At 47.2% G+C, this 23,347-nt stretch overlaps 1 protein-coding gene across 1 annotated transcript in view; it reads left to right on the top strand.

Annotated features, from left to right (window-relative positions):
• Abcc4 (ATP binding cassette subfamily C member 4) overlaps positions 1-23,347 on the top strand; it is a 203,622-nt gene that overhangs the window by 177,807 nt on the left and 2,468 nt on the right. The window contains exons 28-30 of the mRNA XM_051160966.1: positions 7,054-7,226; positions 7,859-7,964; positions 16,373-16,507. Of these exons, the coding sequence (XP_051016923.1) occupies positions 7,054-7,226; positions 7,859-7,964; positions 16,373-16,507 (414 nt within the window). The remainder of the gene's footprint in view (positions 1-7,053; positions 7,227-7,858; positions 7,965-16,372; positions 16,508-23,347) is intronic.

Raw genomic sequence — 23,347 nt, 5'->3', positions numbered from 1 at the left:
ACTACCTTTACTTGCCGCTTGGGGAGCTTTGATGGTGTGAATGAGTGTAAAGTGTATGTGGTGGTGATGACAATGATAATGATGATGGTGATTGTGATGATTGTGATGATGATGATGATGGTGATGATGGTGATGGTGATAATGATAGTGATGATGGTGATGATGGTGATGGTGATAATGATAGTGATGATGGTGATGATGGTGATGATGATAGTGATAGTGATGATGATGGTGATAGTGATAATGGTGATGATGGTGATAGTGATGATGGTGATGATGATAGTGGTGAAGATGGTGATGACGATGGTGATAGTGATGGTGATGATGATGGTGATGATGGTGGTGATGATGATAGTGATAGTGATGGTGGTGATGATGATGGTGATCATGATGGTGATGATGATGGTGATCATGATAGTGATAGTGATGGTGGTGATGGTGATGACGATGGTGATGATGGTGATGATGATGATGGTGATGATGGTGGTGATGATGATAGTGATAGTGATGGTGGTGATGGTGATGATGATGATGATGGTGATGATGATAGTGATAGTGATGATGATGGTGATAGTGATAATGGTGATGATGGTGATAGTGATGATGGTGATGATGGTGATGATGATAGTGGTGAAGATGGTGATGACGATGGTGATAGTGATGGTGATGATGATGGTGATGATGGTGGTGATGATGATAGTGATAGTGATGGTGGTGATGATGATGGTGATGATGATGGTGATGATGATAGTGATAGTGATGATGGTGGTGATGGTGATGATGATCCAAAACAATAAGCTTCATGTTGTGTTTTAACTTTCCGAAGCCTGGCTGGCTCAGCTGATACATTATCTTACTTGTCCTTTGCAAAGCTCAAACTCTGCCAGTGATTAAATGTCCTATACCACTGTTGTGAGAATTCTTGCCAGGGGAAGATAGTTACACTGTGTCTACCCACTCAGTACCTCATAAGGTCCCAAGAACAAACCAGAGTTCACTTCCATCAAAGGTCCCATGGGAACCAGTGAGTTGATGAGATGTTTTTTTGTTTTTTGTTTTTTCCTAAACAGAGCATGGGTGACAGGGGTTACAGGCAGAAGAGTAGGTGACCCTAAAGCCCTCACTCTGAAACATGTGCACCTAGCATGGATGATGGCTTCCCTATGGCTTTATTGAGGGAGCCCCTCCCCCCTTCCATAAGCCTTCCCCAGCCTGTATATACTCTAGGTCCACCCCAAGGCCGTGAACAGTCAGGGCAGAATTGCGTCCAGATGGACAGGAGGAGTGACTGGAAATGTACGTGAGGGTCCAGTGACACTCCTCCGTGTCACCTCCTTCTATGGGGGAGTGTCAGCAGTCCCAGACACTGACAAGGAGGCCCAGCTTAGCTGTTCTGCTCCGAAGGTCACACTCTAGAGCAGCTGTTTGTTTTACCGCTCTATTTTCTGGGAGCATCTAGGAAAATAAGGCATTTGTTTTCATTATTATCCGAAAGAAAAATGACATCATACAGTGCTTTGGAGTCTGACAAGAAAGTGTTCATAAAGACACATTACACAGGCGGTCAGAGTGGTACTTACTGACAAACCTGTCATTGTAACGCCACAGAGTGAGTTCAGCTAACAGACTCCTGGAGCCTTGGGTAAGTTTCTGTATTGATACCTTTAATTTTGGAGGATTTTCCTGTTATTTGTGTAGCGCGTCCCTGCGGACTGCTTCTTGGGGATTCCTTACCTACGTAGGCAGAGGATTTTGGCTGTTAAGGCACTTCAGGTTTACAAGTTTTAGCATAATTACTTTACAAGTTCACTCTAGTTCTGCAAATTAATTGTAAGCTGCTTAATAATAGAAATTGTATCTTAGACTGTAATCCCTCCTAGGACATGGTTTAGCTTTTTAACTTTTAAAAAGTAAGCATTTAATAACCACATCGTGGTGGGCTGATCTCTTCATTTCAGAGAAGTATGCATGGCTTATTTCTTAAAAACAAAAACTGAAAAACACAAAACCTCAGAGATCGGGGATCCCCCCCCCCCACCATTATCACTGTTATTGTTTTGAAGTAGCATATTCGTCCCTGTCACCCTTTCTGGCAAGCTCTGAAGCCTTCTAACCTGAAGATGGGCCTCACTGGGAGCACACCAGTTTGGCGGCCTGACGGATTCCTGTCAGGAATTCCTGCTTCTGAAGCCACGTCGGTGCCCAGCCCTTACGCAGCCATTGAAGGGAATTTGTGTTCCTACCTCACCAGCTCCCGACTCGGATGGTGGCTGGTGGCCTCGGGCTGCATTGGAGTTTCCAAGATTTTTCTATAGAAAAGTTCTAAGAGAGACGGTGTAAGGAGAGTTAGACATCAGCTACCCCCAGAGACTCGGAAGACAGGGCAAACCAGCAGCAAGATTGTGGCACACCCTGAAGCAGCCAGGAATTACTAGTAGACCATATTTGTCTTTGCTTCAGAGCTTACATTTCTCTTCAGAAACACTCAGTAAGATCACGTTAGAATCCGTCCATGAACAGTGAGGAAATGCTCACTGGGAACCTGCCCGATCAAAAGGCATCTTCAAACTTGACTGCCTTACACCTTTTTCCATCTGTCATCGACAAAACGAAATTTTAGTAGTGACTCACACACAACTCAAAATGAGGTGGCGGATGTGTTGGACAGTTTTGAGGGTTACCTGTGCTTAGACTCACCTGAAGCTGCTGCAGATAGTTATGGGGAAAGACACAGGCCCAGGCCAAGCACAGCGAGGTGTCCACGCACTGCGTTTGGGTTACCCTCACATATCTCTGTCATTATTTTTTTTTTTCTAGAAATGCTTTGCCTTGCTAATATTTTTTAGGAAAGAGTTGGATATTTTCTAAAAGTTGGGATCAATATTGTATTTATAATGGCTGCAGCTGCCAAGATTGGTGTAACTGCTCGTCACCTTAGTTTTTGAGATGGTCTCTCATTGAATCTGAGGGCTTACCAGCTGGACTGCATGCCTAGCAAGGCCCAGGCCTCCTCCTGTCACTGCCTCCTCAGAGCTATGATCACAAGCCTATACCACCACATCCTTCCCTCTTCTAGGTGGGCTTGGGGAATCCAATGTCAGGTCCCTGTGCTTGCAGCAGGCACTTTACTGGCTGACTGAGCCAGCTCCCTAGCTGGCCTTAGCCATACATGTATTCTGAATCACATGACCTAAGAAATCTTGTCACCAAACTGTTCTCATTGCTTGAGTAGGGGTTATAAAACAAAACAGCTAGTGAGTCTTCTGGAGTTCTTCCCCCGCCCAGCCCGCCCGCCCTCCCCTCCACCGCCCCCCTCCCTCTCTCTCTCTCCCTCTCTCTCTCTCTCTCTCTCTCTCTCACACATACACACACACACACACACACACACACACACACGTCCGTATCTTTTCTGACATTTTCAAACTTTTCCAATGCTCTCACATTCTTTCATCTTCTGGGTGGTGAGAAAGCCACGGGCTCTCAGAAGATGAAGAAGTGCTGTGAGGTCTTCCTGGCAGGAGTTAGGGTTGTATGGCCCCAAGTGTATGAAGTGGAGTCAGTGCTGGTGGATCAGGGAGTCCTGTGGGATCCCTGGGTTCCGCAGTGACGTTACAGCCTCCACTTGGACCACAGCATAGTGCTGTGTGTTGGTCTGGGAAGGTGCCCTGGAAGGGATTGACCATGCTCGATGCCATGTGCGCTCCTTGGCTCTCTGTTGTCTCTATGACTTCTCTCTTTACATTATATCTGAACCAGAGGGGATCCTGCCCTTCCATGAGGGCTGGGAAACCTGGTAGCCTTGGCCGTTCTTTTCAGAGTAGACTAAAGCTTGACTGGGGGGGGGGGCTATGGGCTTAATGACGCATGTGTAAGAAAAAGGGGAGAACAGGAAAGAGAGGGTGGGAGCCAGCCAAATGCCTGACCCTTTTATAAACAGTGTTAGTGCAAACAGATCCCAAGTCCACAGCGGGCTTTACTTGAAGGTCCCTCAGAGCGTGCTGCGATTTTCAGCTTCCTAACAACTTCAGTAGAAAGAGAAAGAGCTACATTCTACACACCTCCCTGTCTCCCTTGGGAATACCAGAGACAGAAGACAAGTCTGGCATTCAGAAGAGAGACTGTCCTGTGAGTAGATGTTGCTACAATTAAGTGATCAAGGCAGTTAAAACTGAAAGTGGATCAGCTGTGTGGTAAATGTTCTGCAGTAAATCAGCCTGGACGCTGGAGCCAACCATGAAGAATCGGTGCGAAAGTCACCCTGCTGTGTCCCACAGGGGTGCTATCTGTTAGGACGCCATGGTGCAGGAATCTGAGCGTGCAGGAGATGCCCACAGCGAAGCGTGTCCCTCAGCAAGGTGCCCATCTCCCACAGCCAGCCCATCTCCCCTAGCCCATGGCTCCCCAATCCCCCGTTACTTGTGGTTTCACTGGGTGCAGGCCAGGCGTTTCTCTCTGTTCTCCAACACCCTGCTGAGAAGCTTGTTAGAGGAGAGAGAGTTGCAGACGGACAGACTTGGCCATGGCACATGGCACAGGGTTCTCACCCACACCCAGGAAGCAGAGAGAAAGGTAACAGGAAGTGGGGTGAGGTGCTAAGCCCTGGAAGCCCGCCCCCAGTGACCACCTCCACTAGGGCTGCACTCCCAAAGCTTTCTTAGCATCTCTAAACAGTGGCACCAACCGGGGCCCAGGTGTTCACATACGTGAGCCTGCCAGGGACACGTTCCTTCAGACGCCCCGGCAAGAGGGCAGAAACATCACGGATGAGCATCCCTGCTGACCTGGGAGGGACCCTGGGGCCTTTTCTGTGCCATGAACATAGCAGGGAACATGTTTGTTGTGATAACTTGGGGGTGACGGGGGGAACGTTTTCAAATATTTTCAATTTCATTGTATTTTACTATTTTTTCTAAACTTAAGTATAGTCTGAACTATTCTGTACTGGAACAAATAGTTTAGAATATTATAATTGGATCAATTTTCAGAAATAATAATTTTTAAATCCTTTCCTTGCTTTAAGTATGGCTATTTTGATATCGTAGGCCAATTAATTTTATAAGCCATGTGTTTCTTTTACAATGCGGTTTAACGTGATTGCATTTTATATAAAGTATATTCATATGAGTTTATCTTCTGACTTGTAGAAACAGATATGGATGAGGCATTCTTGTGGTTTCTATCATAGGTTCAAACAGTTATTTACCGAGAGCTTATTGCATCGTAGATTCTTAAACTATTACGTGACCATCAAGACAGACAGAACACTCCCACTTGGAGCTGAAATTCTTGTGGAGAAGTTAGGACACCAGCAAATGCTTATGCATACAGAATTAAGACTGATAAATGCAATAAAAACACAAAACGTGAATAGAGCCAGATGATGACATGATTGCTAACAGGCCGCATTGTCGATTGATCTCTTTGTAGCAAGCACTGCTCTAAATACTTAGATGTGGTGACTCACTGTGTCCCAGCAAACAACACTGCAGATAGGCATCTTGGCCATGATGATAGCACTGTGTCTCATTTGCGGGTGAGGACGCTAATAAGATGGGGGAAAGTCAGGGACTTGTCATTGGAGGACCAGGTGGGACTTCAGCCCAGGCTTCAAAGCTTCACCTTTTTCATTTTACACAGTTAAAATCTGGGCTAGGGAGATAGCTCGGTTGGCAAAGGGCCTCACTACAAGCTTGAGACCCTGAGTTCAGGCCCCACAGGCCCACTCATCAGTCTGCTGCTCCCCTGTTGAAGAGTACTGACACTTCGTCCAGTATCTCTCGAGGGTAGCCCAAGTTACTCCAGAACGAATATTCACAAGACTGAGCCACTCCCACCCCCCACCCCCCACCCCATGATGCCATCTGGTGGCTTACGACTCAAGCTTTCCCAAGACAGATTGCTGGGAGCACAGCATAAACCGGGCAAGAAGAAGCTGTACTGTGCTCGCCTGTCCCTGCTCGCTGCCCGCTGTACAACACCTATGGGGTTGACGTGTGCGTGCTTGGCAGCTTTAGTGACAGGAGACCGAACCTAGGAGGAACAGGTTCCAGGGGACCCGACATTGAAGAAGGAGTTCCCAGTTGCTTGAACTCTTCAAATGGTCTCTTGTAAATTAAAATCTTCCAACATGTCAGCATGCCTACAGGACTGTTTCCTCAAAGGATGATGCATCCTGCAGTAACTCCTGTGCAGAATGTTTCTTGAGGGACTTGGTCATAGTGGCTTCTTTTTACGTTTTCTATAGTGTACCTCATAAATGCGAAGACCTTCAGATCTCTGAGGCGTCCATGCTTTCTGGGAAGAGGGTCTTGGTGGATGTCATGTGGCAGGAAAGCCGTCAGGGTGGTAGGGTGGGTGGGTGGCTCTGAGCTGCACCAACTTCATTAAGGAATAATTTACATTAGAAATTACTAGAAATGTGGTTCAGTGACTTTGATGATTATGGGTCATTACAGTGGTCACCTCATTATGGTTAGCCATCCACAGCTCTTCAGTGACTATGTTTTGTCCTTCAGTCGCTATGTTTAGTCCTGTGTTTTGTCTCTTGCAGCTATCTCTTACCTAACCATTCTGAAGGGACATTCTCAGGACATTGAATGGAATGGACATTGTAGATAAGAGAGCTCATCAGTTAAGAGCAACTGCTGCTGTTGCTGGGAAACCACATTCTTTTCCAGACCACACAGCTCACCATCACCTGTAACCACAGCACCGGGGTATCTGATGTCCTCTTTAGGCCTCCATAGGCACCTGCATTCATGTGCATGCATGCACGCACACACACACACACACACACATACACACACACACATACGCACACACACACAGAGTTTAAAAATTAAATCTATTTCACTAGGGAGTAGTCTTACTTGACATATTTACTGTGCACACACAGTGTTGCTCATGACCCAGAACCGACAGACAGCGCTTGGCGACGGTGGCTGCCGTCCTCATTGTGCGGCTCCGGGAAGCAGTACTTCGAAGTTCTACTCTTGAGGAGATTTGCCTAACAGCTTATTGATGAAAGTATCGTTCTTTTGCCCACATCCCTAGGTGCAACTTAAAGAGGCCATTGAGGATCTTCCTGGTAAAATGGATACCGAGTTAGCAGAATCGGGATCCAACTTCAGTGTTGGGCAGAGACAGTTAGTGTGCCTCGCCAGGGCCATCCTGAAGAAGAATCGGATATTGATCATCGATGAAGCGACAGCAAATGTGGATCCAAGGTACAGAGCTAAAGGCTGCAGTGGATGTGGTGTTGAGTCTGATTTCTAAACATGGCCCACGGGGAGGATTTAATGACTAAGGAATGTGTCTGGGTGTGTCAGCCCTTTGGATGGGTGATGCACTAACGTCTCACGCACAGAATTACTTACATGTTTTATAAAAATCGTCTTCTGGTACGTGTGTCTCACTGTGTACATGCAAACACGCCAGGGTCCAAAACCTAAGACCCTTGTGACTCCAAGCGTTTCAGAAAAGGATGCTCAGCTTGTGTTCGGGGCCTCCCTAGTGAGCGATCCCCAAATTCCAGTTCTGTCGCAAACAGTTTAAAGGGAAAAATCATCCGCATGGCTTCTAAGTTGACCTTTAGATCTTAGTTTTTTTTAAAGGGGAGGGCGTATAGGTGTGCTTGGGCCTGCCTGTACTCCTAGCATCTGAAGCCTCACGGAGGAGGGTTCAAACCCACCTGAGTGGCACAGAGAGTGCGGCTGTCTAGAAATAATAATAACAAAGGCATTCGAAAACACGTTAAGGGTCATGCAATCTTTTACATTTTTATGTTCCCCATCTTTGCTGGATTAAATGTGACTTTTCCTCGTCTTTGCTGGATTAAATGTCAACTCTGTGATTCCAGGACGGATGAGCTGATCCAGCAGAAAATCCGGGAGAAGTTTGCCCAGTGCACGGTGCTCACCATCGCCCACCGCCTGAACACCATCATCGACAGTGACAAGATAATGGTGAGTCCTCCTCCCCACGGTGCCCTCGATGCCCACACTTCCCACGCACCCTTTCTGGTACGAGCTGGTAGGACCCCCCCCCCCCAGCAAGCTAATCCTTGGTTAAATTTTCTCCTATTTCCCGCAGTACCTCGAGTGCATCAGCATTACTACACAGTCTCCCTGTGACGTATTCTTTTCTATACGTCTGTATTTACAGTTATTTGCAGGATCATTTTAAGGTGTTATATGCCCCTATGAGAATGTCTCAAACCTAAGCAATGAGTTACGATATTGTTTCATACTCCGTAGTAGTAAAGACAGTGTCTGTTTGTGCATGGTCACCCTTGTTTCTGCTTCCTTCTGAGGCTGGAGAAACGGCTCAGGAGTCATGAGCTCTTATGCTGGTAGGGTTTTTGTCACAAGACTCGGGCAAGTTCTCTAAGCTCGGTGCCCAGCATTCACATGTAGAGAGATAGGAAGGCTGTGTGCACGGGGGAAGAATCACTCGTGGGATTGTTTTACGGGTTGCCCTGGTTTGCTTTCTGTTGCTCTAATACACGCCGTGACCACAAGCAGCTTAGAATAAGGGTTTCTTTCGTTTCACCTCATACTTTATAGTCCATCACTGGGGGAAACCAGGGCAGAAACTGGAGGCTGAAAGTAAAGCAGACGACACGGAGGAACGCTGCTCACTGATTTCTTCTCCGTGGCTTGTGGCTTGCTCAGTCACCTTTTTTATACAACCCAGGACCGCTTGCCTGACCAGTAGATCCTAGGCATGTTCTGTGTCATGTGCCTCACTTACCAGCTGCAGGGAAGGACAGGACCGTGCAGAAATGTCAGCTGGTCGCTTCTAAGCCTTGTCAGTCACTATTTAACCCACAGGTAGGAACATCCAGTGCCCCTTTCACGAGTCACCTTTGTTGTTGTTGCTGATGGTGTTTAGTGCTTGCCTTACCGGCATCTCCCGGTAAATCCTCAGAGCCTATTTTTTGTTTGTTTGTTTTGTTTTGTTTTTTGTTTTCTCTCGTTATCTGTGTCTAAATCCTTAGGGTGGTTTGACACAGTAGGTTGTAATCTGGCCTTTCTCTCCCTTTGGAGCCTCACTCCGCTGCACTGCCCCTCTCTGTTCTGTAAGACAGAGCCACGGCTGGTCCTTCGTCGTGTGTCTGCTGTCTTGATTGGCAGTTGTGTGTTTTCTTCCTCCTGAATGTTGGAAGCTTGGACTAAGAAGCCAGCAGTGTAGAGAGAGAAAGGGGCGGATTTGGGGGAAGTCACTAATAGTGTGACTAGACCGTGGCAGATTAAATGTGGGGTCTGAGAGGAGAGGGAGGTCCACGGTAGCTTTTCGAGGTGAAAACCTAGGCACTGAGATACGTGGATGAGACGTGTGAAGTCAGCATGGGTGAGGGTTCTCTGTGAGCACGTGACCTTGCATTCCCCTGTGACATTGCCCCTCCTACTCGGAACGCCAGTGTGGGAAAATCATCCCTGTGAATCCCTCTTCACCGGCTCAAAAGCCACGCCAGAGGAGAGCCCACCAGGAAATGGAAATATGGTCAGGTGAGCTGCTTTCTGTTGTTGTAAGAATGACACAAGATCCCAACTCAGGGGACCCTAATGACACGCATCGAGTTTCAAAGATTGGGACTGAGATTCTGATTTGTCAGTTGTATTCTAGAACTTTTGATGACACCACAGTTTTCAGTTCAGGAGGACACAGTGTGTCTGCCAGCTTCCTGTTACTGTATCAAAATACTGAAGATAATCAGCTCTTTAAAATGAAAGATTTGCTTGGCTCCAGAATTGGAAGTTTCCATCTGTGATTATCTGGTTCTGTACTGAAGTGGTACATTAGCAAAGCAGAGCCAGGATCCCACAGTCCCCTTCAGGGAGGCCACCCACATTCTCCTAGAACGCCCAGTAGGCTCCCCCACCTCTTAAAAGTTAGCACCACCCACCGTGGTCACTAAGCTTTTAACGAGACAGTGGCCATCAGATAACCTCAGGATCAAACTACACAGCCAAGGGCGTTCACTCTGTGACCTCTAAAGTTTGGAACAGTTTTTGCTTTAGAAATGTCTGTTCCTTTTCTAGAAAAAAAGCTTTCTGTCCTGTGATTCTAAAGCATCAAAGACACGCGCATGTGCCTCAGTCAGTGTTCTGCTGCCTGAGGAGACACCATGGCCGAGGCCCTTAGAAAGGGAAGCGTTGCTTACAGTTTCCCTCATCATCGTGGTGGGAAGCAGAGGGGCAGGGTGCCAGAACACAGTAGAGAGAGCCTCCCACACTCATCTGCAGGCAGAGGTGGGGGAAGGGAGGGACACAGGGCCTGGTGTGGGCTGGAAAACTTCAGAGTAACACACCTCCTCCAACAAGGCCACACTTCCTAATCCTTCCCAAACAGTTCCACTAATGAGGGAGCCAGCATGCAAACATAGGCGCCCATGGGGCCCCTGTTCTCATTCAAACCACCACAGCATGCCGATCAACCGCAAAGCCAGATGTGCCAGAGGGCAAGGGCCAGGCTCTGGGAGCGGCTAGGGAAGTGATGCTGATGGAGGCCAAAGTAGCAGCATGTCACCACAGAGTGGCCTGGCTTGCAAGAGCTTCGGGTGTAATAATTACCCCTCATCGCTCTGCTGAGTGAGGTTGGGTATGGTTTTGTTTACTGTAAGTCAGTCAAACAAAAGGCTTGCTGGGAAACAACTGTGACCTAATTAATGACTCCATTTATGATATGACTCTCCAAAGGGATTTTTTTAACCAGTTTTGGTTCATTAAGCACCGTTAATGTGTCAGGCTCAGAACTCTACTTTATGAAGACGTTCTCTCAATTTTAACTTTATTAAACATGCTACAGTCCCTATGACAGCTAATTTCATCGCACTCACTTGCTCAGTTGCCACAAAACAGTGGAGCAAGGCAGGCAGATTGGAGCGCCTCTTTCTCCCTGTGCTCAGCACCATCCACATTAGATGAGGCTTCTTCTGGCTCACTTAGGATTGGCTGGACAGTCGACGGCAGTGCTCCCTTCCAGCCCTCGTCCATCCACACAGCTCTGCTGGCTCTCCCAGTAGCAAGAGCGAGAGACGCCTGAGAGGGTCCACAGCTGTTACCTCAGCCTGGGTTACACACCCTCCCTGTCAGTAATCAGGGACTTCTTGGGGAAATAAATTATAGAGGAATGCAGGTTCAGAGTCTCGGGGCTGTGGCTCCCTGTTGACAGGCCACATGTAGTCTTATAATCTTTACCTTTCTTCTTAGTTGTTTTCCCAGATAAAATAAAACTCTAGTAAATGTAGTAACACAGCCAGCTCGAGAAACAGAATAGCTCAGAACCAAGTGGATTTCTATTTAATTCTAATTTTCACCTTTGTGGAACTTTTTGTTTTTTAATTTGATCAAAATTTTGGGCATCAAAAAAGTTAAGAAAGAAAGAAGAGGAAAAAAAGTCCCTTCAAAAATATGCTTACAGTTTCAAGTCAGATATTTGGGGCACTGCAAATAGCTAATACGGAAGCTCACACTCCAAAAGAAGAAATGCACAAGCGAGAAGTGAGGTGTCACGATCAAGGCTTGCTTACTGTTTTTGCAGAATAGAAAATCCATCATTTTTATAAAGCAGTTTGATTGACTGCCTTAGTCTTTTGCATGGGAGAGCCCTGTATTTTAAAGCTGCAGTCTCTCTTTTCTCAAGTGTCAGAAGGCGTGGTTATGCCCTGTGGATAAAGTGGATTGAATGATTTTGAAACGGGTCCATCTAATTTTCACATCTGGGACAATTGCCTGGGCTGTGCAGAGATGTAGGTCTGATAACACGTCTTTGCTGAGCTCATGTAACTGGCTGACTCATCCAATATAATATATTTGTCTTTAACCTGCAAGACATCTGTGAGCAGTTTGAGGCTGTGGTTCCTGGAGAGATCTGGGACTGAGACACTGCTGTCATAGACACAATCCAAGGAGGGGTCTGGGAAGAGAGGGGGCCTAGGTAGAACATTTCATGAGACTTTTCATGTATGTATGTATGTATGTATGTGTGTGTGTGTATGTATATATGTATGTATATTATTTATTTATTAAGTATACTGTGTTTTGCCTACATGTAGGCCTGCAGGCCAGAAGAGGGCACCAGATCTCATTATAGATGGTTGTGAGCCACCATGTGGTTGCTGGAAATTGAATTCAGGACCTTGAAAGGATGGATAGTGCTCTTAACCTCTGAGGCATCTCTCCGGCCCTCTTATAAAATATATTAAGAGAAAAACAGAAAATTCACTTTTTCTATACAGACAGAACATTTGGAGTGGCTTTATGCTTGTTTGGTCTGAAGAATCTAGACTGTTTGATGACATTATAAATATAATGGCTGAGTATGTATAAAAATCTATCTCTGTCTCTCAACAGCCCATCCCCACCCCCCACCCCCGCCAACCATGTGCATCGCCCCTTGAGTCTACAGCAACTGCCTATCCCTCCAGCCTTTCTCTTTCCCAGTATCTAACAGAGTCAGTACCTTGCGTCTCTCTTTGCTCCCTTTTAAACTCTGCCTTGCCTGAGTTGTCAATTTGTAACATGTGGATCCCCATGCCCTTCTCTCCGTCCTGTCATCTTACCGCCCTGCATCTTCTGCTCCCAACGCCAGCTGCGCTCTTTCCCTCTCGTCTTCTCACACCCCGTTGCCACTGAGTGTGACCCAGCTGTGTCTCGAGAGTCATCTCCTTTGATGCTGGTTTTCAGCCCCTGTGTGTTGAGAGCTTGGTGCCTGTGGTTAGAGCCAGGCTTTGGGGATGCGACAGTGACCTTACCCACCTGCCTTGTGCTGTTTGTGTCCTCCCAGCTGTGTTTTTGTGTCTGTCCTGTTTACTGGTCCATTCTAATCCTCCACCCCACCCTCCCCGAGGCTCTTCCTCAGAACCTTGTCCTCCACCTCTGGTTTGCTTGTCTTGCCCCCCCCCCCTTTTATTTAACCTTCTGTGATGGCTGCTTAAATGTTTTTGCCAATCTTTAAGAAAAGGCTCTGTAAAGATGGGGTGGAGGCCCCGTGTGTGCCTCTTCCACAGCAACTAGCTTAATGACACGGAGGCACTGAGCGTGTGATAAACATGCTGAGTAAATACACAGATTTAAGGTCAAGGTTACCTGAGATGTCTTCCAGTATGCTGTGGTTGTATATACCTCATTCGTTATTAATCATGAAAATTAGAATAAAAGTTCATGTTCTTCATTTGAGACTGCATACCAGGCACACAGGCTATAATCTGAATCTTCAATATGGTAAGATATGAGTGGAGAGGGCGCAGCAATATGTTTCTGCTTAGAAGTATGTTTTCTTGAACCTGGCAAAGTCATATGATCCAAATGAAAAGGTGTCGTGGGAATGTAATTGTTTTAATTTCTCTGTACTGTTTTCTTTTTAAATAAATGTTTTGTTCTGGAGACTCATATGAGCCTGAGTCCAGTGCTGCTTGGCTCTAGCCAGGGCACAGCCTTCAATGTCTCCCACTTCAGCGTTCATCTCACAGGGGAGCACTGTGACTAGCCATCTTGTTCTTCTCCGAGTCTCCATTCCTGAGATGGTGCTGTTGCGGGATGGATGAGTAAAAGGAGGCGTTAACTTGTCCATCTCTCTCGTTTGGGAGTTAACAGCACTGATGTCAGAAGTAGTCTATAGGCAAACCATAACCATCTTTATTTTACTTTTCAAGTATAGAGACTGATGCTGGGACTGCGGCTTGGCTGGTTGGGCTCTTGCCTCGCATGCCCCAAGCCCAGGGTGTGTTCCTCTGCACCATATAGGCCAGGTGTGGTGGCTCACCTCCGGAATCCTACAGGCCAGGTGTGGTGGCTCACCTCCATAATCCTAGCACCCGAGAGACAAGGGCAGAAGGATGTAGCAGCCTCAAGCCCCAGACTGTTACTAGAGTGTGACGTCAGGTGCAGGAGACGCTGTCTTTCTTTGCTTTTGTTTACCTGTTTTTTGTGTACGGGTGTTTTGCCTGCTCGGATACCTATGAAGTGATGCATTCCCGGGGCCTGTGGAGGCCAGTGGATTCCCCCGGTCTGGAGTTATAGCTGGTGTGAGCTGCCACGAGGGGGCCAGGACTTAAACTAGAGTCCTCTGGGAAAGGAGCCTGTGCTCTTAACTGAGCCATCTCTCCAGGCCTGACTCTCTCTCTTAAAAACAAAACAAAAACATCCTGGACAGAGATTTCTCTTTTGTTATTAATTTCATATCTCTGCATGGCACTTACATAACTGTAACTCAAGTCCATTCACCAGGGGCGCGCGCACACACACACACACACACACACACACACACGTGCACATTTGTATGCAGATGCCCACGGAGTTCAGAAAGGAGACTAATACTGAGGGCAGAAGTCCTCCAAAGTCTACAGGCCCCACATTTAACCACTGAACCATGTCTTCAGCCCTGTTGACACAGGGCCACACACACAAACACGGGGACACACACGGGGATGCACATACACACATGGACACACAGACACACACATACATGCACACACAGATGCACACATACACATATAAATATTTTTAACTCATTAAACTTCGCAACACACTGAAGTACACATTGCCGAGCTGTTGATACTGAGAAGCTAAGAGGTTATTTTTTCAACGGTCTTCCCGTCACGTATGTTACAAACCCTCCGCCTTCTGAGGGTGTTTTCTGGCTGTGCTTTCACAGTGACGGTCGGTTTTGAGATCTGCTGGTCTGAGTGGCATTGGTGTGTCTCAGACACTGTGGGAAGGGGAAAGACTGTCTTACATTTGAATACATTCAATATTCAAAAGAGCAGTCGTTATAGATTACAAGCAGTCTATTATACCCAGAGAATCAGTGTCTGCCTCTGCAGTGCGATTCTGTGTTTGCCTTTTGCAGTGCGATTCTGTGTTTGCCTTTTGCTCTTGCGGAATAGAAAGTTCATCATTTTATAAAGTAAATTGACTCATTTACTTAGTCTTTAGCATAGGAGAGACCTGCGTTTCAAAATTGTGATTTCCCCACTTCGTTAACGTCAGGGGGAGTGGCTATGCCCTGTAATGCGATGCTTAGGCAAAATTACACATTCGGGGCATCTAAATTGGCGTGCCAAATTATAGGACATTTTAATTATTATGTGGATGTGACAGATTCAATTATTCTTGAACTCTTTTGAGAAAGCTGCCCTTAGCAGCAATTCACAGTAGTAAACAAAGATTAACAGGAAAATGCCCTTTGGGGGATTCAATAAATGTTTCCGATTAAATACCGTGGGCCAAATTAACGGCACTATCTAGATGTGGAGACGCAGCCCAGGCCCTGCTTATAGCTTCAACGCATCCGCTTAGGATGGGTTTATTCTAAACACAGCCTAAATGAAGAGCTAAGTACCATTTAGCATCAGAACTCTTTCCCTAGGTGCGTCATTTGGACCAATTGTCTCCAGCTCTCTCTTCTGTCTGAAACCATTAACCAAAGCCACTAATAAGCAGAAAGGCCAGGTGAAGAGGACCTCCCTCCGCCCTCCCGTCCCCAGTGCAGATTAATGAGCAATCGAAGGGCTGCAAGGCAGGCAGCCATAGGGAGGGAGAAGGAAGCTGGGGAAAGGAAGGTCAAGGACAGATCTTCGGCCCCTCAGACACCCCACCCCCACCCCAGCCCACCCCCGCATGGGCTGCGTGGACCTGAGATCACCAGAATTCCACGCTCGGTCCTTTAGTTGCTTCTCTAGTTGTATCCAGGGAGTAAACAGGATTTCTAGCAATTTCTTCTGTGCACAGCAGAGCTGACAATGCCTGTCATTCACACCAAGGATAACAAACCACAGCTTGGGGGTAAGTTTAGGACACAACTGATCGGGGCTTACACACACACACACACACACACACACACACACACACACACACACACACACCTTTCAGCCCACCTTTCAGCATCCTAAAGAAGTTCCAGAAGCTGCTCAGATCCCAGCAGCCAGGCAATTCTCTGCCAGGCCACTGGTGTTTGGGTTTTCTGACATCACCCACGTTCTCAGTAAACAAACAGTCCACAGTTTCTTAGCTCGTCATATATGTGTGCAAACCTCTCAAAGCTCGGAGTCTGAGGGTTTTAAAAGTGCCAACTAGCAGACTCCCCCCTAGTAGACTTGGAGAGTATAAAGAGCAGCAGACAGCAAAGGAGCTTTAATAATAGTCTGGAACTTTCCTGTAACATTATAATAATAAAAGGTCAGGTTAGGCCTTTGTTTGCTTGGTAGCTCAAGGTAATCAAACCCTTCAAGGACCCGCAGGCCTCTGCCACCCAAATAGACTGTCTGTATTCTCCCTAGCCCTGCCCCTTTCCGAACTATTGTCTGTGTGATAACACATTGCTGCAAAACATTGTGTGTCTCAGTGGGCTTCTTTCTGCTGACCCCCAGGTTTTAGACTCAGGAAGACTGAGAGAATATGATGAGCCATATGTTTTGCTGCAGAATCCCGAGAGCCTCTTTTACAAGATGGTTCAGCAGCTGGGCAAGGGCGAAGCCGCTGCCCTCACCGAAACAGCAAAACAGGTGAGTTCTTCGCCCGGGAGCCTTAATTACAGTTTGTCTCACCAGTTTTTCCCTCCTCACCATTTGGCACCAGGGGTCTGGTAAAAAGCACTGTATGCCCTTTTCAATTATAAGCCTCAGGAGACAAAGCTTCAACACGTCCAGGGTTGAAGTCAGGTCTCCCAGGACTTGGCAGGAGCACCAGGGGAGGGCGTGTGCGCATGTGCACGTGCGAGCAGGCGTGCCCGGGAGGGAGGGAGGAGGCCCTGCTTGCAGACTCATCCCATTTCTTTCTCATTGATGCTTAGCACATTGCAATGCAGGTGTTGTTGGGATACATCCAGGAAGTTAGGTTACAGTGAAAATGGAATCTTGTTTGTTCTAGAAAGATCAGCCAGAGAAACATCTAGGTTGCTTTTGTTCTGCATTTTATAATTTGTAAACTGTTATTGCTTGTTCCCGGATATCTCCATATTTCTTTGTTGAGTTTGGGTCCAAAGACACTTTGTTTCTCGTCTTCTTCCTTCTGGGGAACATAAGCTTGTGAGCCGGGTATAGTCCGAATTTACCCCTTCAGTCTACAGCCTAGTGTGTGTGTGGAGGTGGGAAAGCTTTCAAGAGATCCAGATTGCACGGGAGCTTTCCAACATGAATATGTGGCACTAGCTACCTCAGGCAACTGCGCCTCGGCTTAAGGGACTTGGTGTCATACAGCCTGCCATCAGGTGCGGTTTCGACCTTCATTCTTCTCTGTGTCCCTCAGATTTTTCAACACCATAGGCAGGATAAAAATTGCTTGGGATTGTGTAACGTTTCTAAGTATCTATTGAAGACAGCGCAACAAGAAAACATGTTCCAGGATCCTACCAGTCCTGTGTGAGCAGTTCCGCCTGAAGCCTTGCTTCCCCTTCACCACTGTTTCAGCCATTGCTCTTGAGAGATGCGGAGAGAGCCGGGGTGGAGTTGGGTGGTGGAGAATCTGCCTAGAATGCACAAATCTGCTCCATCCCCAGGACTGCAGAAAAGGGAGGCGGGGTGGTGGGGGGGGGGGGGGGGGGGGTGGTGAGGGGGGGCGCGGGAGCCGTGTCTTCTGGTGCTTTAATGAATCCCACTTCCATTTTAAAAACTTGTAAGTAGGGCACAGTTGTTAAGAGCCATATGATGCTCAGTCACGCTGGCCAGAGTTTAGCTCGTTGTTCTCAGATGACAAACCAGGCGGCCTGCTTACACAGCGTGTGTTCACCCCCGCAGGTGGACACAGTCACACAGACAAGACGCACACTGCTAAAAAAAAATGTGTCTGTGTGTGTATAAAAGTACCTGTTAGGGGTGGGTGCGCATGCCTTTAGTCATTGGTGATTCTATCAGGACAGAGATGACCAGCAAGTGTCTCCTCCAAGGCATGATGGTGTTGAGGAGGAGGAGGAGGCTGCACCGTGACCCAGGGCCTTTTAAATCTGCTTGGGAGGTTATGGCTTACAGAACAGAAAGGAAGTACCCCAAATCACACAGCCAGTGAGAAAATGGAGGCCCAGTGTTTCAGACCAAGGCTTGGGCCACAGCGCAGAGTTTGTGCTCTGAACTTTTTGCAAGGACTCACACTGGTGACTGAGTGGAGAGACTGCCTCTGGAATGCTGTGTTTCTAGAATGTCCCCCAGCCATGGATGTAAGCCCTGCCTCGCCTCTGGTTCTGGTTCCATCTAGAGAAAGATGGAGGGGCATACAGAACTCAGCTCCTGTTCTTTCTGTGCACATGAGGTTCATTCAGGACAGGTTGTTGGCATTTTATGTGTATGAAATCAAACATCCATGCGCCTTTCGCAGCTATAGACCACTGTGGGTCAGTCTGCTTCAGCAGGCTCTTCCAGCTCACAGAGCAGAACTTGTTCCCATGAAGGGCCATCCAAGTCACATAGTCCTCACCCTGTAGGTTCCTGTCTAAAGAGGTTGTCTCGGGCTCACGCTGGGCTTTTCCTGTAGATGTGGCCCGTGCGTGTAAAGTAAAGAGTGCTTTGCAGATGCATTAGTACAAGCCTAGTGCTTGCTGGACTAGCACAGTGCATCTTTTATAAGTCATGCTGTATGAGGGCCACCCTGAGGACCTCATTTTAATTTAACCAGCTCTTTAAGGGCCCTGTCTACAAGTGTGGTAACCTTCTGGGGTACTAGGGTAAAGACACTGAACTGTGCTTTTCAGACGAAGGAGACCTCCACACAATTGACGGTCACTCTCTTCTTGGATGGAGCAGACGCTATTGGGATGTCCCACTTTCTTTGTTCCCGCTGTGTCATGGTGCTGCCATTTCACCAGCCTGTAAACTCACCAGCTACAATCCCAAACTTACCAAGTCCTGACACCCTGGACCTGTTTGGATAGGGCAAGAGGCGCTCAGCACGCATTGGTGTCACATAAGAGCTGTCGACGCCTCTGCCGTTGAGAATCCATCTGCAGTACAGATAGATAGGGTCTGAAGTGCCAACTGGATGCTTCACACTGTGGGAATCACATAAGATAGTAGACGTCCCGGGGCTGCGAAGTGTATACAGCATTTGCAGATGAGAACAAGTTGGAAGGGTCTTCAGGACAAACTCTTTCCTCGTGGTGATACCGAGAGGCTCTTCTACACCGCGTTTGAGGTTATGTAATTAACGACTGTTTTTAATAAGCAGCCTACAGGTGATATGTGCCAAAGGCACAAAGTTCAAAAAAAATGTATGTTTAACAAGCTTTTTACACATGCATGTTCGTCAGAGCGTACACATGCATGTGCTCATGGGTGCATGATGGGTATGTGCATATGGAGGCCAGAGGTCAAGGGCAATATTGTTGGGAATGCTGTCCACCTCCTTTGAGACGGTCTCGCGTGTGGAGCTCACCAATCAGGCTCGCTGGCCCAAGATTTCCTGCCTGCACCTCGCTAACACTAGAGTTGCCGGTGTGTGCTGGCTGTACCACTCAGATTTTTACCGCAGTTAGTGCAGCTTGAACTCAGGTTCTCATGCGCCTGTGGTGAGCACTGTACCCCCGCCCTCAACCACCCCTTACCTCCACCCACCACCACCCCACCCACACCCACCCCTGTAACTTTATAAGTAAAAAGTAACTCAGCGGGCCATTCTGGCCTCCCACTTACAGCTCCTCCCCCTAGATAGAGGTTTGCTGGCTTAATGTGTGCCTGGCTGAGGGTATACTCAAGTGTACCTTTTCTAGATGTCAAACACAAAGAAAACTCACCCTTCCCTCTCAGTTTATCCACATGTGGTGCTAAGGATTCAACCAAGAGCCTTATACGCTAAGCACGCATTCTACCACTGAGCTAGAGCCCTCCTTGGTTTCTCCACTGGGCGTTGTGTCTTTGTGTTCTCCATATAGCTCTCTCATTCTCTGCAACAGCCACAGCTCAGTTATCCTATTGCCATCCTTAACTTCCCATTTCCCCCTCCAATTATAGTAGTTATTCCTATCCCAAACATTTAGTTTATTTGCTGTTTTACTGACTAGTTTATTATCTCAAGTTTATTTTACTGGTTATTAAGTTCTGCTTTACAGATGATCAGTTTCTACTTTTTATTGATTCCTTCTGGTCTGGGTTTGTTCTCCTGTTATTTCTGAGTAATTGAGTGCTTTTGTTTGTATTCTTTCTTACTTACTAATATAGAGTTAATTATAGCCATTATAACTGTAACGTAATAACCACAATAACTATGCTAATCGTAATGTAAGTATTTAAGGCTGTGAATTTTCCTATGAGCACTGCTTTAGCCATACCTCAGTAATAGGATTGTTTTCTATTTTACTTAACATTTACATTGCTTTGTGGTAAATAATGTTTTCCATACTATGTTTGCTTACTTGAAATTACTCAATCTTTCCTGTGCCCCAGTATCCTGGAAATCTTTGTAAATGATTTTTGAATTCTCTATTTTAAAAATTATTAGCCTAGTAATTTTTCTTAGATCTGCTTTATTAATTACATAAAGAGTCTTCTCTGCTCCTACGTTAGTTCTTCTCATGTGAGTCCTATGTAGAAATGCATGCCCCGTACAGGTAAAGTATGCCTCTCTTTATAATTTCTATCACTTTTACTTTGAATATTTTTATTATTCTCAGCTTGCAGATGTTACTTCCGCTATGAGTTATATTGCCTGCAATTCAAACAGTTTTTCTATGTTCATTTTAGGCATTTGGCTTTTAATTCTAGCCTGCTCAAAACTAAGCGATTTTTTTCCTCTTCATCTTGTCTTCATTTGCTCTGTGTGTCTTTGTCATTATATCCAGAAGTGTGCCTTCTGTACAGCCATGGAGGTGGGTTTTGCTCTGAGGTGTGATCCTAGCCTTTATAAGGGGATGGTTTTAACCCATTTACATTTATTGAGGTCATAGTATGTGTTATCTCTAATGGCTTTGTTGTACTATACTTTCAGTGCTTTTCACATGTATGTTGTATTACCTTTGCCAGTTTTATAAAGCTGTTTCTCCTTAAGCTTCTTAATATATTAATTCTCAGTCATTTTGCTTGCTCACTCAGTCTTACTCTGATGTCTCACCATTGTTCTGCAGGAACTAATCTTCATGCTGTTTTTGGTAAACACCTTGTTCCATCTTGTCCTCTTTCTCTTTGCTGCTGACCTCTCAGCTGGGTTTCATCCTCAGCTGTTGCTTTGCCTGTGCTCCCAGGGGTCTCTCTGCACAGTCAGAATGCCTGTGCTCCCAGGGGCTCTCACGGCACAGTCGGAACGCCTGTGCTCCCAGGGGCTCTCACGGCACAGTCGGAACGCCTGTGCTCCCAGGGGCTCTCACGGCACAGTCGGAACGCCTGTGCTCCCAGGGGCTCTCACGGCACAGTCGGAACGCCTGTGCTCCCAGGGCCTCTCACGGCACAGTCGGAACGCCTGTGCTCCCAGGGGTCTCTCTGCACAGTCGGAATGCCTGTGCTCCCAGGGGTCTCTCTGCACAGTCGGAATGCCTGTGCTCCCAGGGCCTCTCACGGCACAGTCGGAACGCCTGTGCTCCCAGGGCCTCTCACGGCACAGTCGGAACGCCTGTGCTCCCAGGGGCTCTCACGGCACATTCGGAACGCCTGTGCTCCCAGGGACTCTCACGGCACATTCGGAACGCCTGTGCTCCCAGGGCCTCTCACGGCACAGTCGGAACGCCTGTGCTCCCAGGGGATCTCACGGCACAGTTGGAACGCCTGTGCTCCCAGGGGTCTCTCTGCACAGTCAGAATGCCTGTGCTCCCAGGGGCTCTCACGGCACAGTCGGAACGCCTGTGCTCCCAGGGGCTCTCTCTGCACAGTCAGTTCCGACTGCATTGTCATAACTGTCATCTGCTCACCACGCATTCCTCCTTATCCTCAGCTTCTTGTATTCCTTTCTGCTTTTTATTTGTCTGTTTTACAGATAGCATTCCACTCTCTACATTATCGTTACCACTTTTCACTTCTGAATAATTTTTTTTTCCAAAATTACAGGATGTTTGCTGATAGGAAATTGTTTCTGATGAGAAGGTCTATAAACTTTTTATTTCTCTGTATCTCTGGTGTTTAAAGTGATTTTTTTTTTAAGTGTAAGATTTGATAATCCATTGCTCGATAATCTAAAAAGAAGGCTCAGCCTCCAGTGTTGTCTAAGTTGACAGTACTACCAGGTGGAGTCTAAGGTTAGATCCTGCCTTCATGTTGAAGAGCTTGAGGCCATGAGAACCACTGTGAGTGAGCCAGAGCCCTTCTGGCTAGTGAGAGTAAACTGACCGACCGTCTTGAGCCAGAAGTCAACACACCAAGCGGTGCCTTATAAATGTGGTATAAATACCGCGTCTTGTCCTCTGCCCACGAAGGGAAGGTTTTAGAAGGCTCTGTTCCCACTTGGAGGCCTGGTGGCTGGGTTAATGACTGACCTTAGCTTCAGCCCACACTGGAGAAACTGGGAACAATCTAAGCAAAAGAAAGGAAAGAGAGAGAGAGATTCCCTCACTCCGGGCTTGAGCCTTAGAGCAGTGCCTCTTTTTGTCTCTTTTCCCTGCATTCTGGTGGGGGCATCTCTACCATTTGCCACATGAAGAGATGGAGGCGGAAGAGCCCAGCTAAGGCTTCAGAGCTACAGCCAGCAGACGCTGAGACCCCAAGCTCCCGCCATCTCTCAGCCTGCCTCCCCGATTGCCCTAGTAACTCCGCTAACATTGTCTCAACAACAGCACCGGAGATTTTGCCAAGATCCTATCAGAGGGTCCAGGAAAGAGAATCCAAGTTGAAGTGTCCCCACCTACAGTGTTACTTTCCGGGCACTAAGGGGCTGCTTCTCTGAGCGGCCTGCATTAGCACGCCCAGCGCTTTGCTTGATGTTCTCAGCCCGCAGTCTATAGCACCACCATTAGTTAGTTCCTGTGAGGTAGGTCCTTGTTATCTGCTTGACAGCTGAGGCAGGCAGGGTGGAGGGAGGGAGGGAGGTATTGCGGTATCAGCTGGCTGCCCAGGAGAAAGAGACTAGTCCCTTTTAGCCTAAGCTGAGCCACAGCTTGAGGGCTCAGTAGAGAAGGTCAGCCATCTTTCGGCTTCACCCCCTGTACTGTGAGTAGATGCCTTGAGGCTGGGAGTCTCAGTTGAGTAGTAGAGCATCTTGCCTAGCGTGCAGGAACCCCTAGATTCGGTCCCCAGCACCACATTGTTTTCTGTTTTTAGCATACGTAGTGATCGTGGCACATGCTATAAAATCCTAACATTAGGAGGAGGAGGAGGCAGGTGTTGATAATTTGAGATCATCCTTGGCTCTGATAAGTTCAAAGCCAGCCTGAAATACTTGAAACTCTGTCTCCCAAAAAATAAAAAATTAAATTTAAAAAGAGATGCTGAGCCTCAGTC

Source organism: Acomys russatus, chromosome 18 (genome assembly GCF_903995435.1).
Source record: "Acomys russatus chromosome 18, mAcoRus1.1, whole genome shotgun sequence".
NCBI classification, from domain to species: Eukaryota; Metazoa; Chordata; class Mammalia; order Rodentia; family Muridae; genus Acomys; species Acomys russatus.
This window is presented reverse-complemented; position numbering and strand designations above follow the sequence as displayed.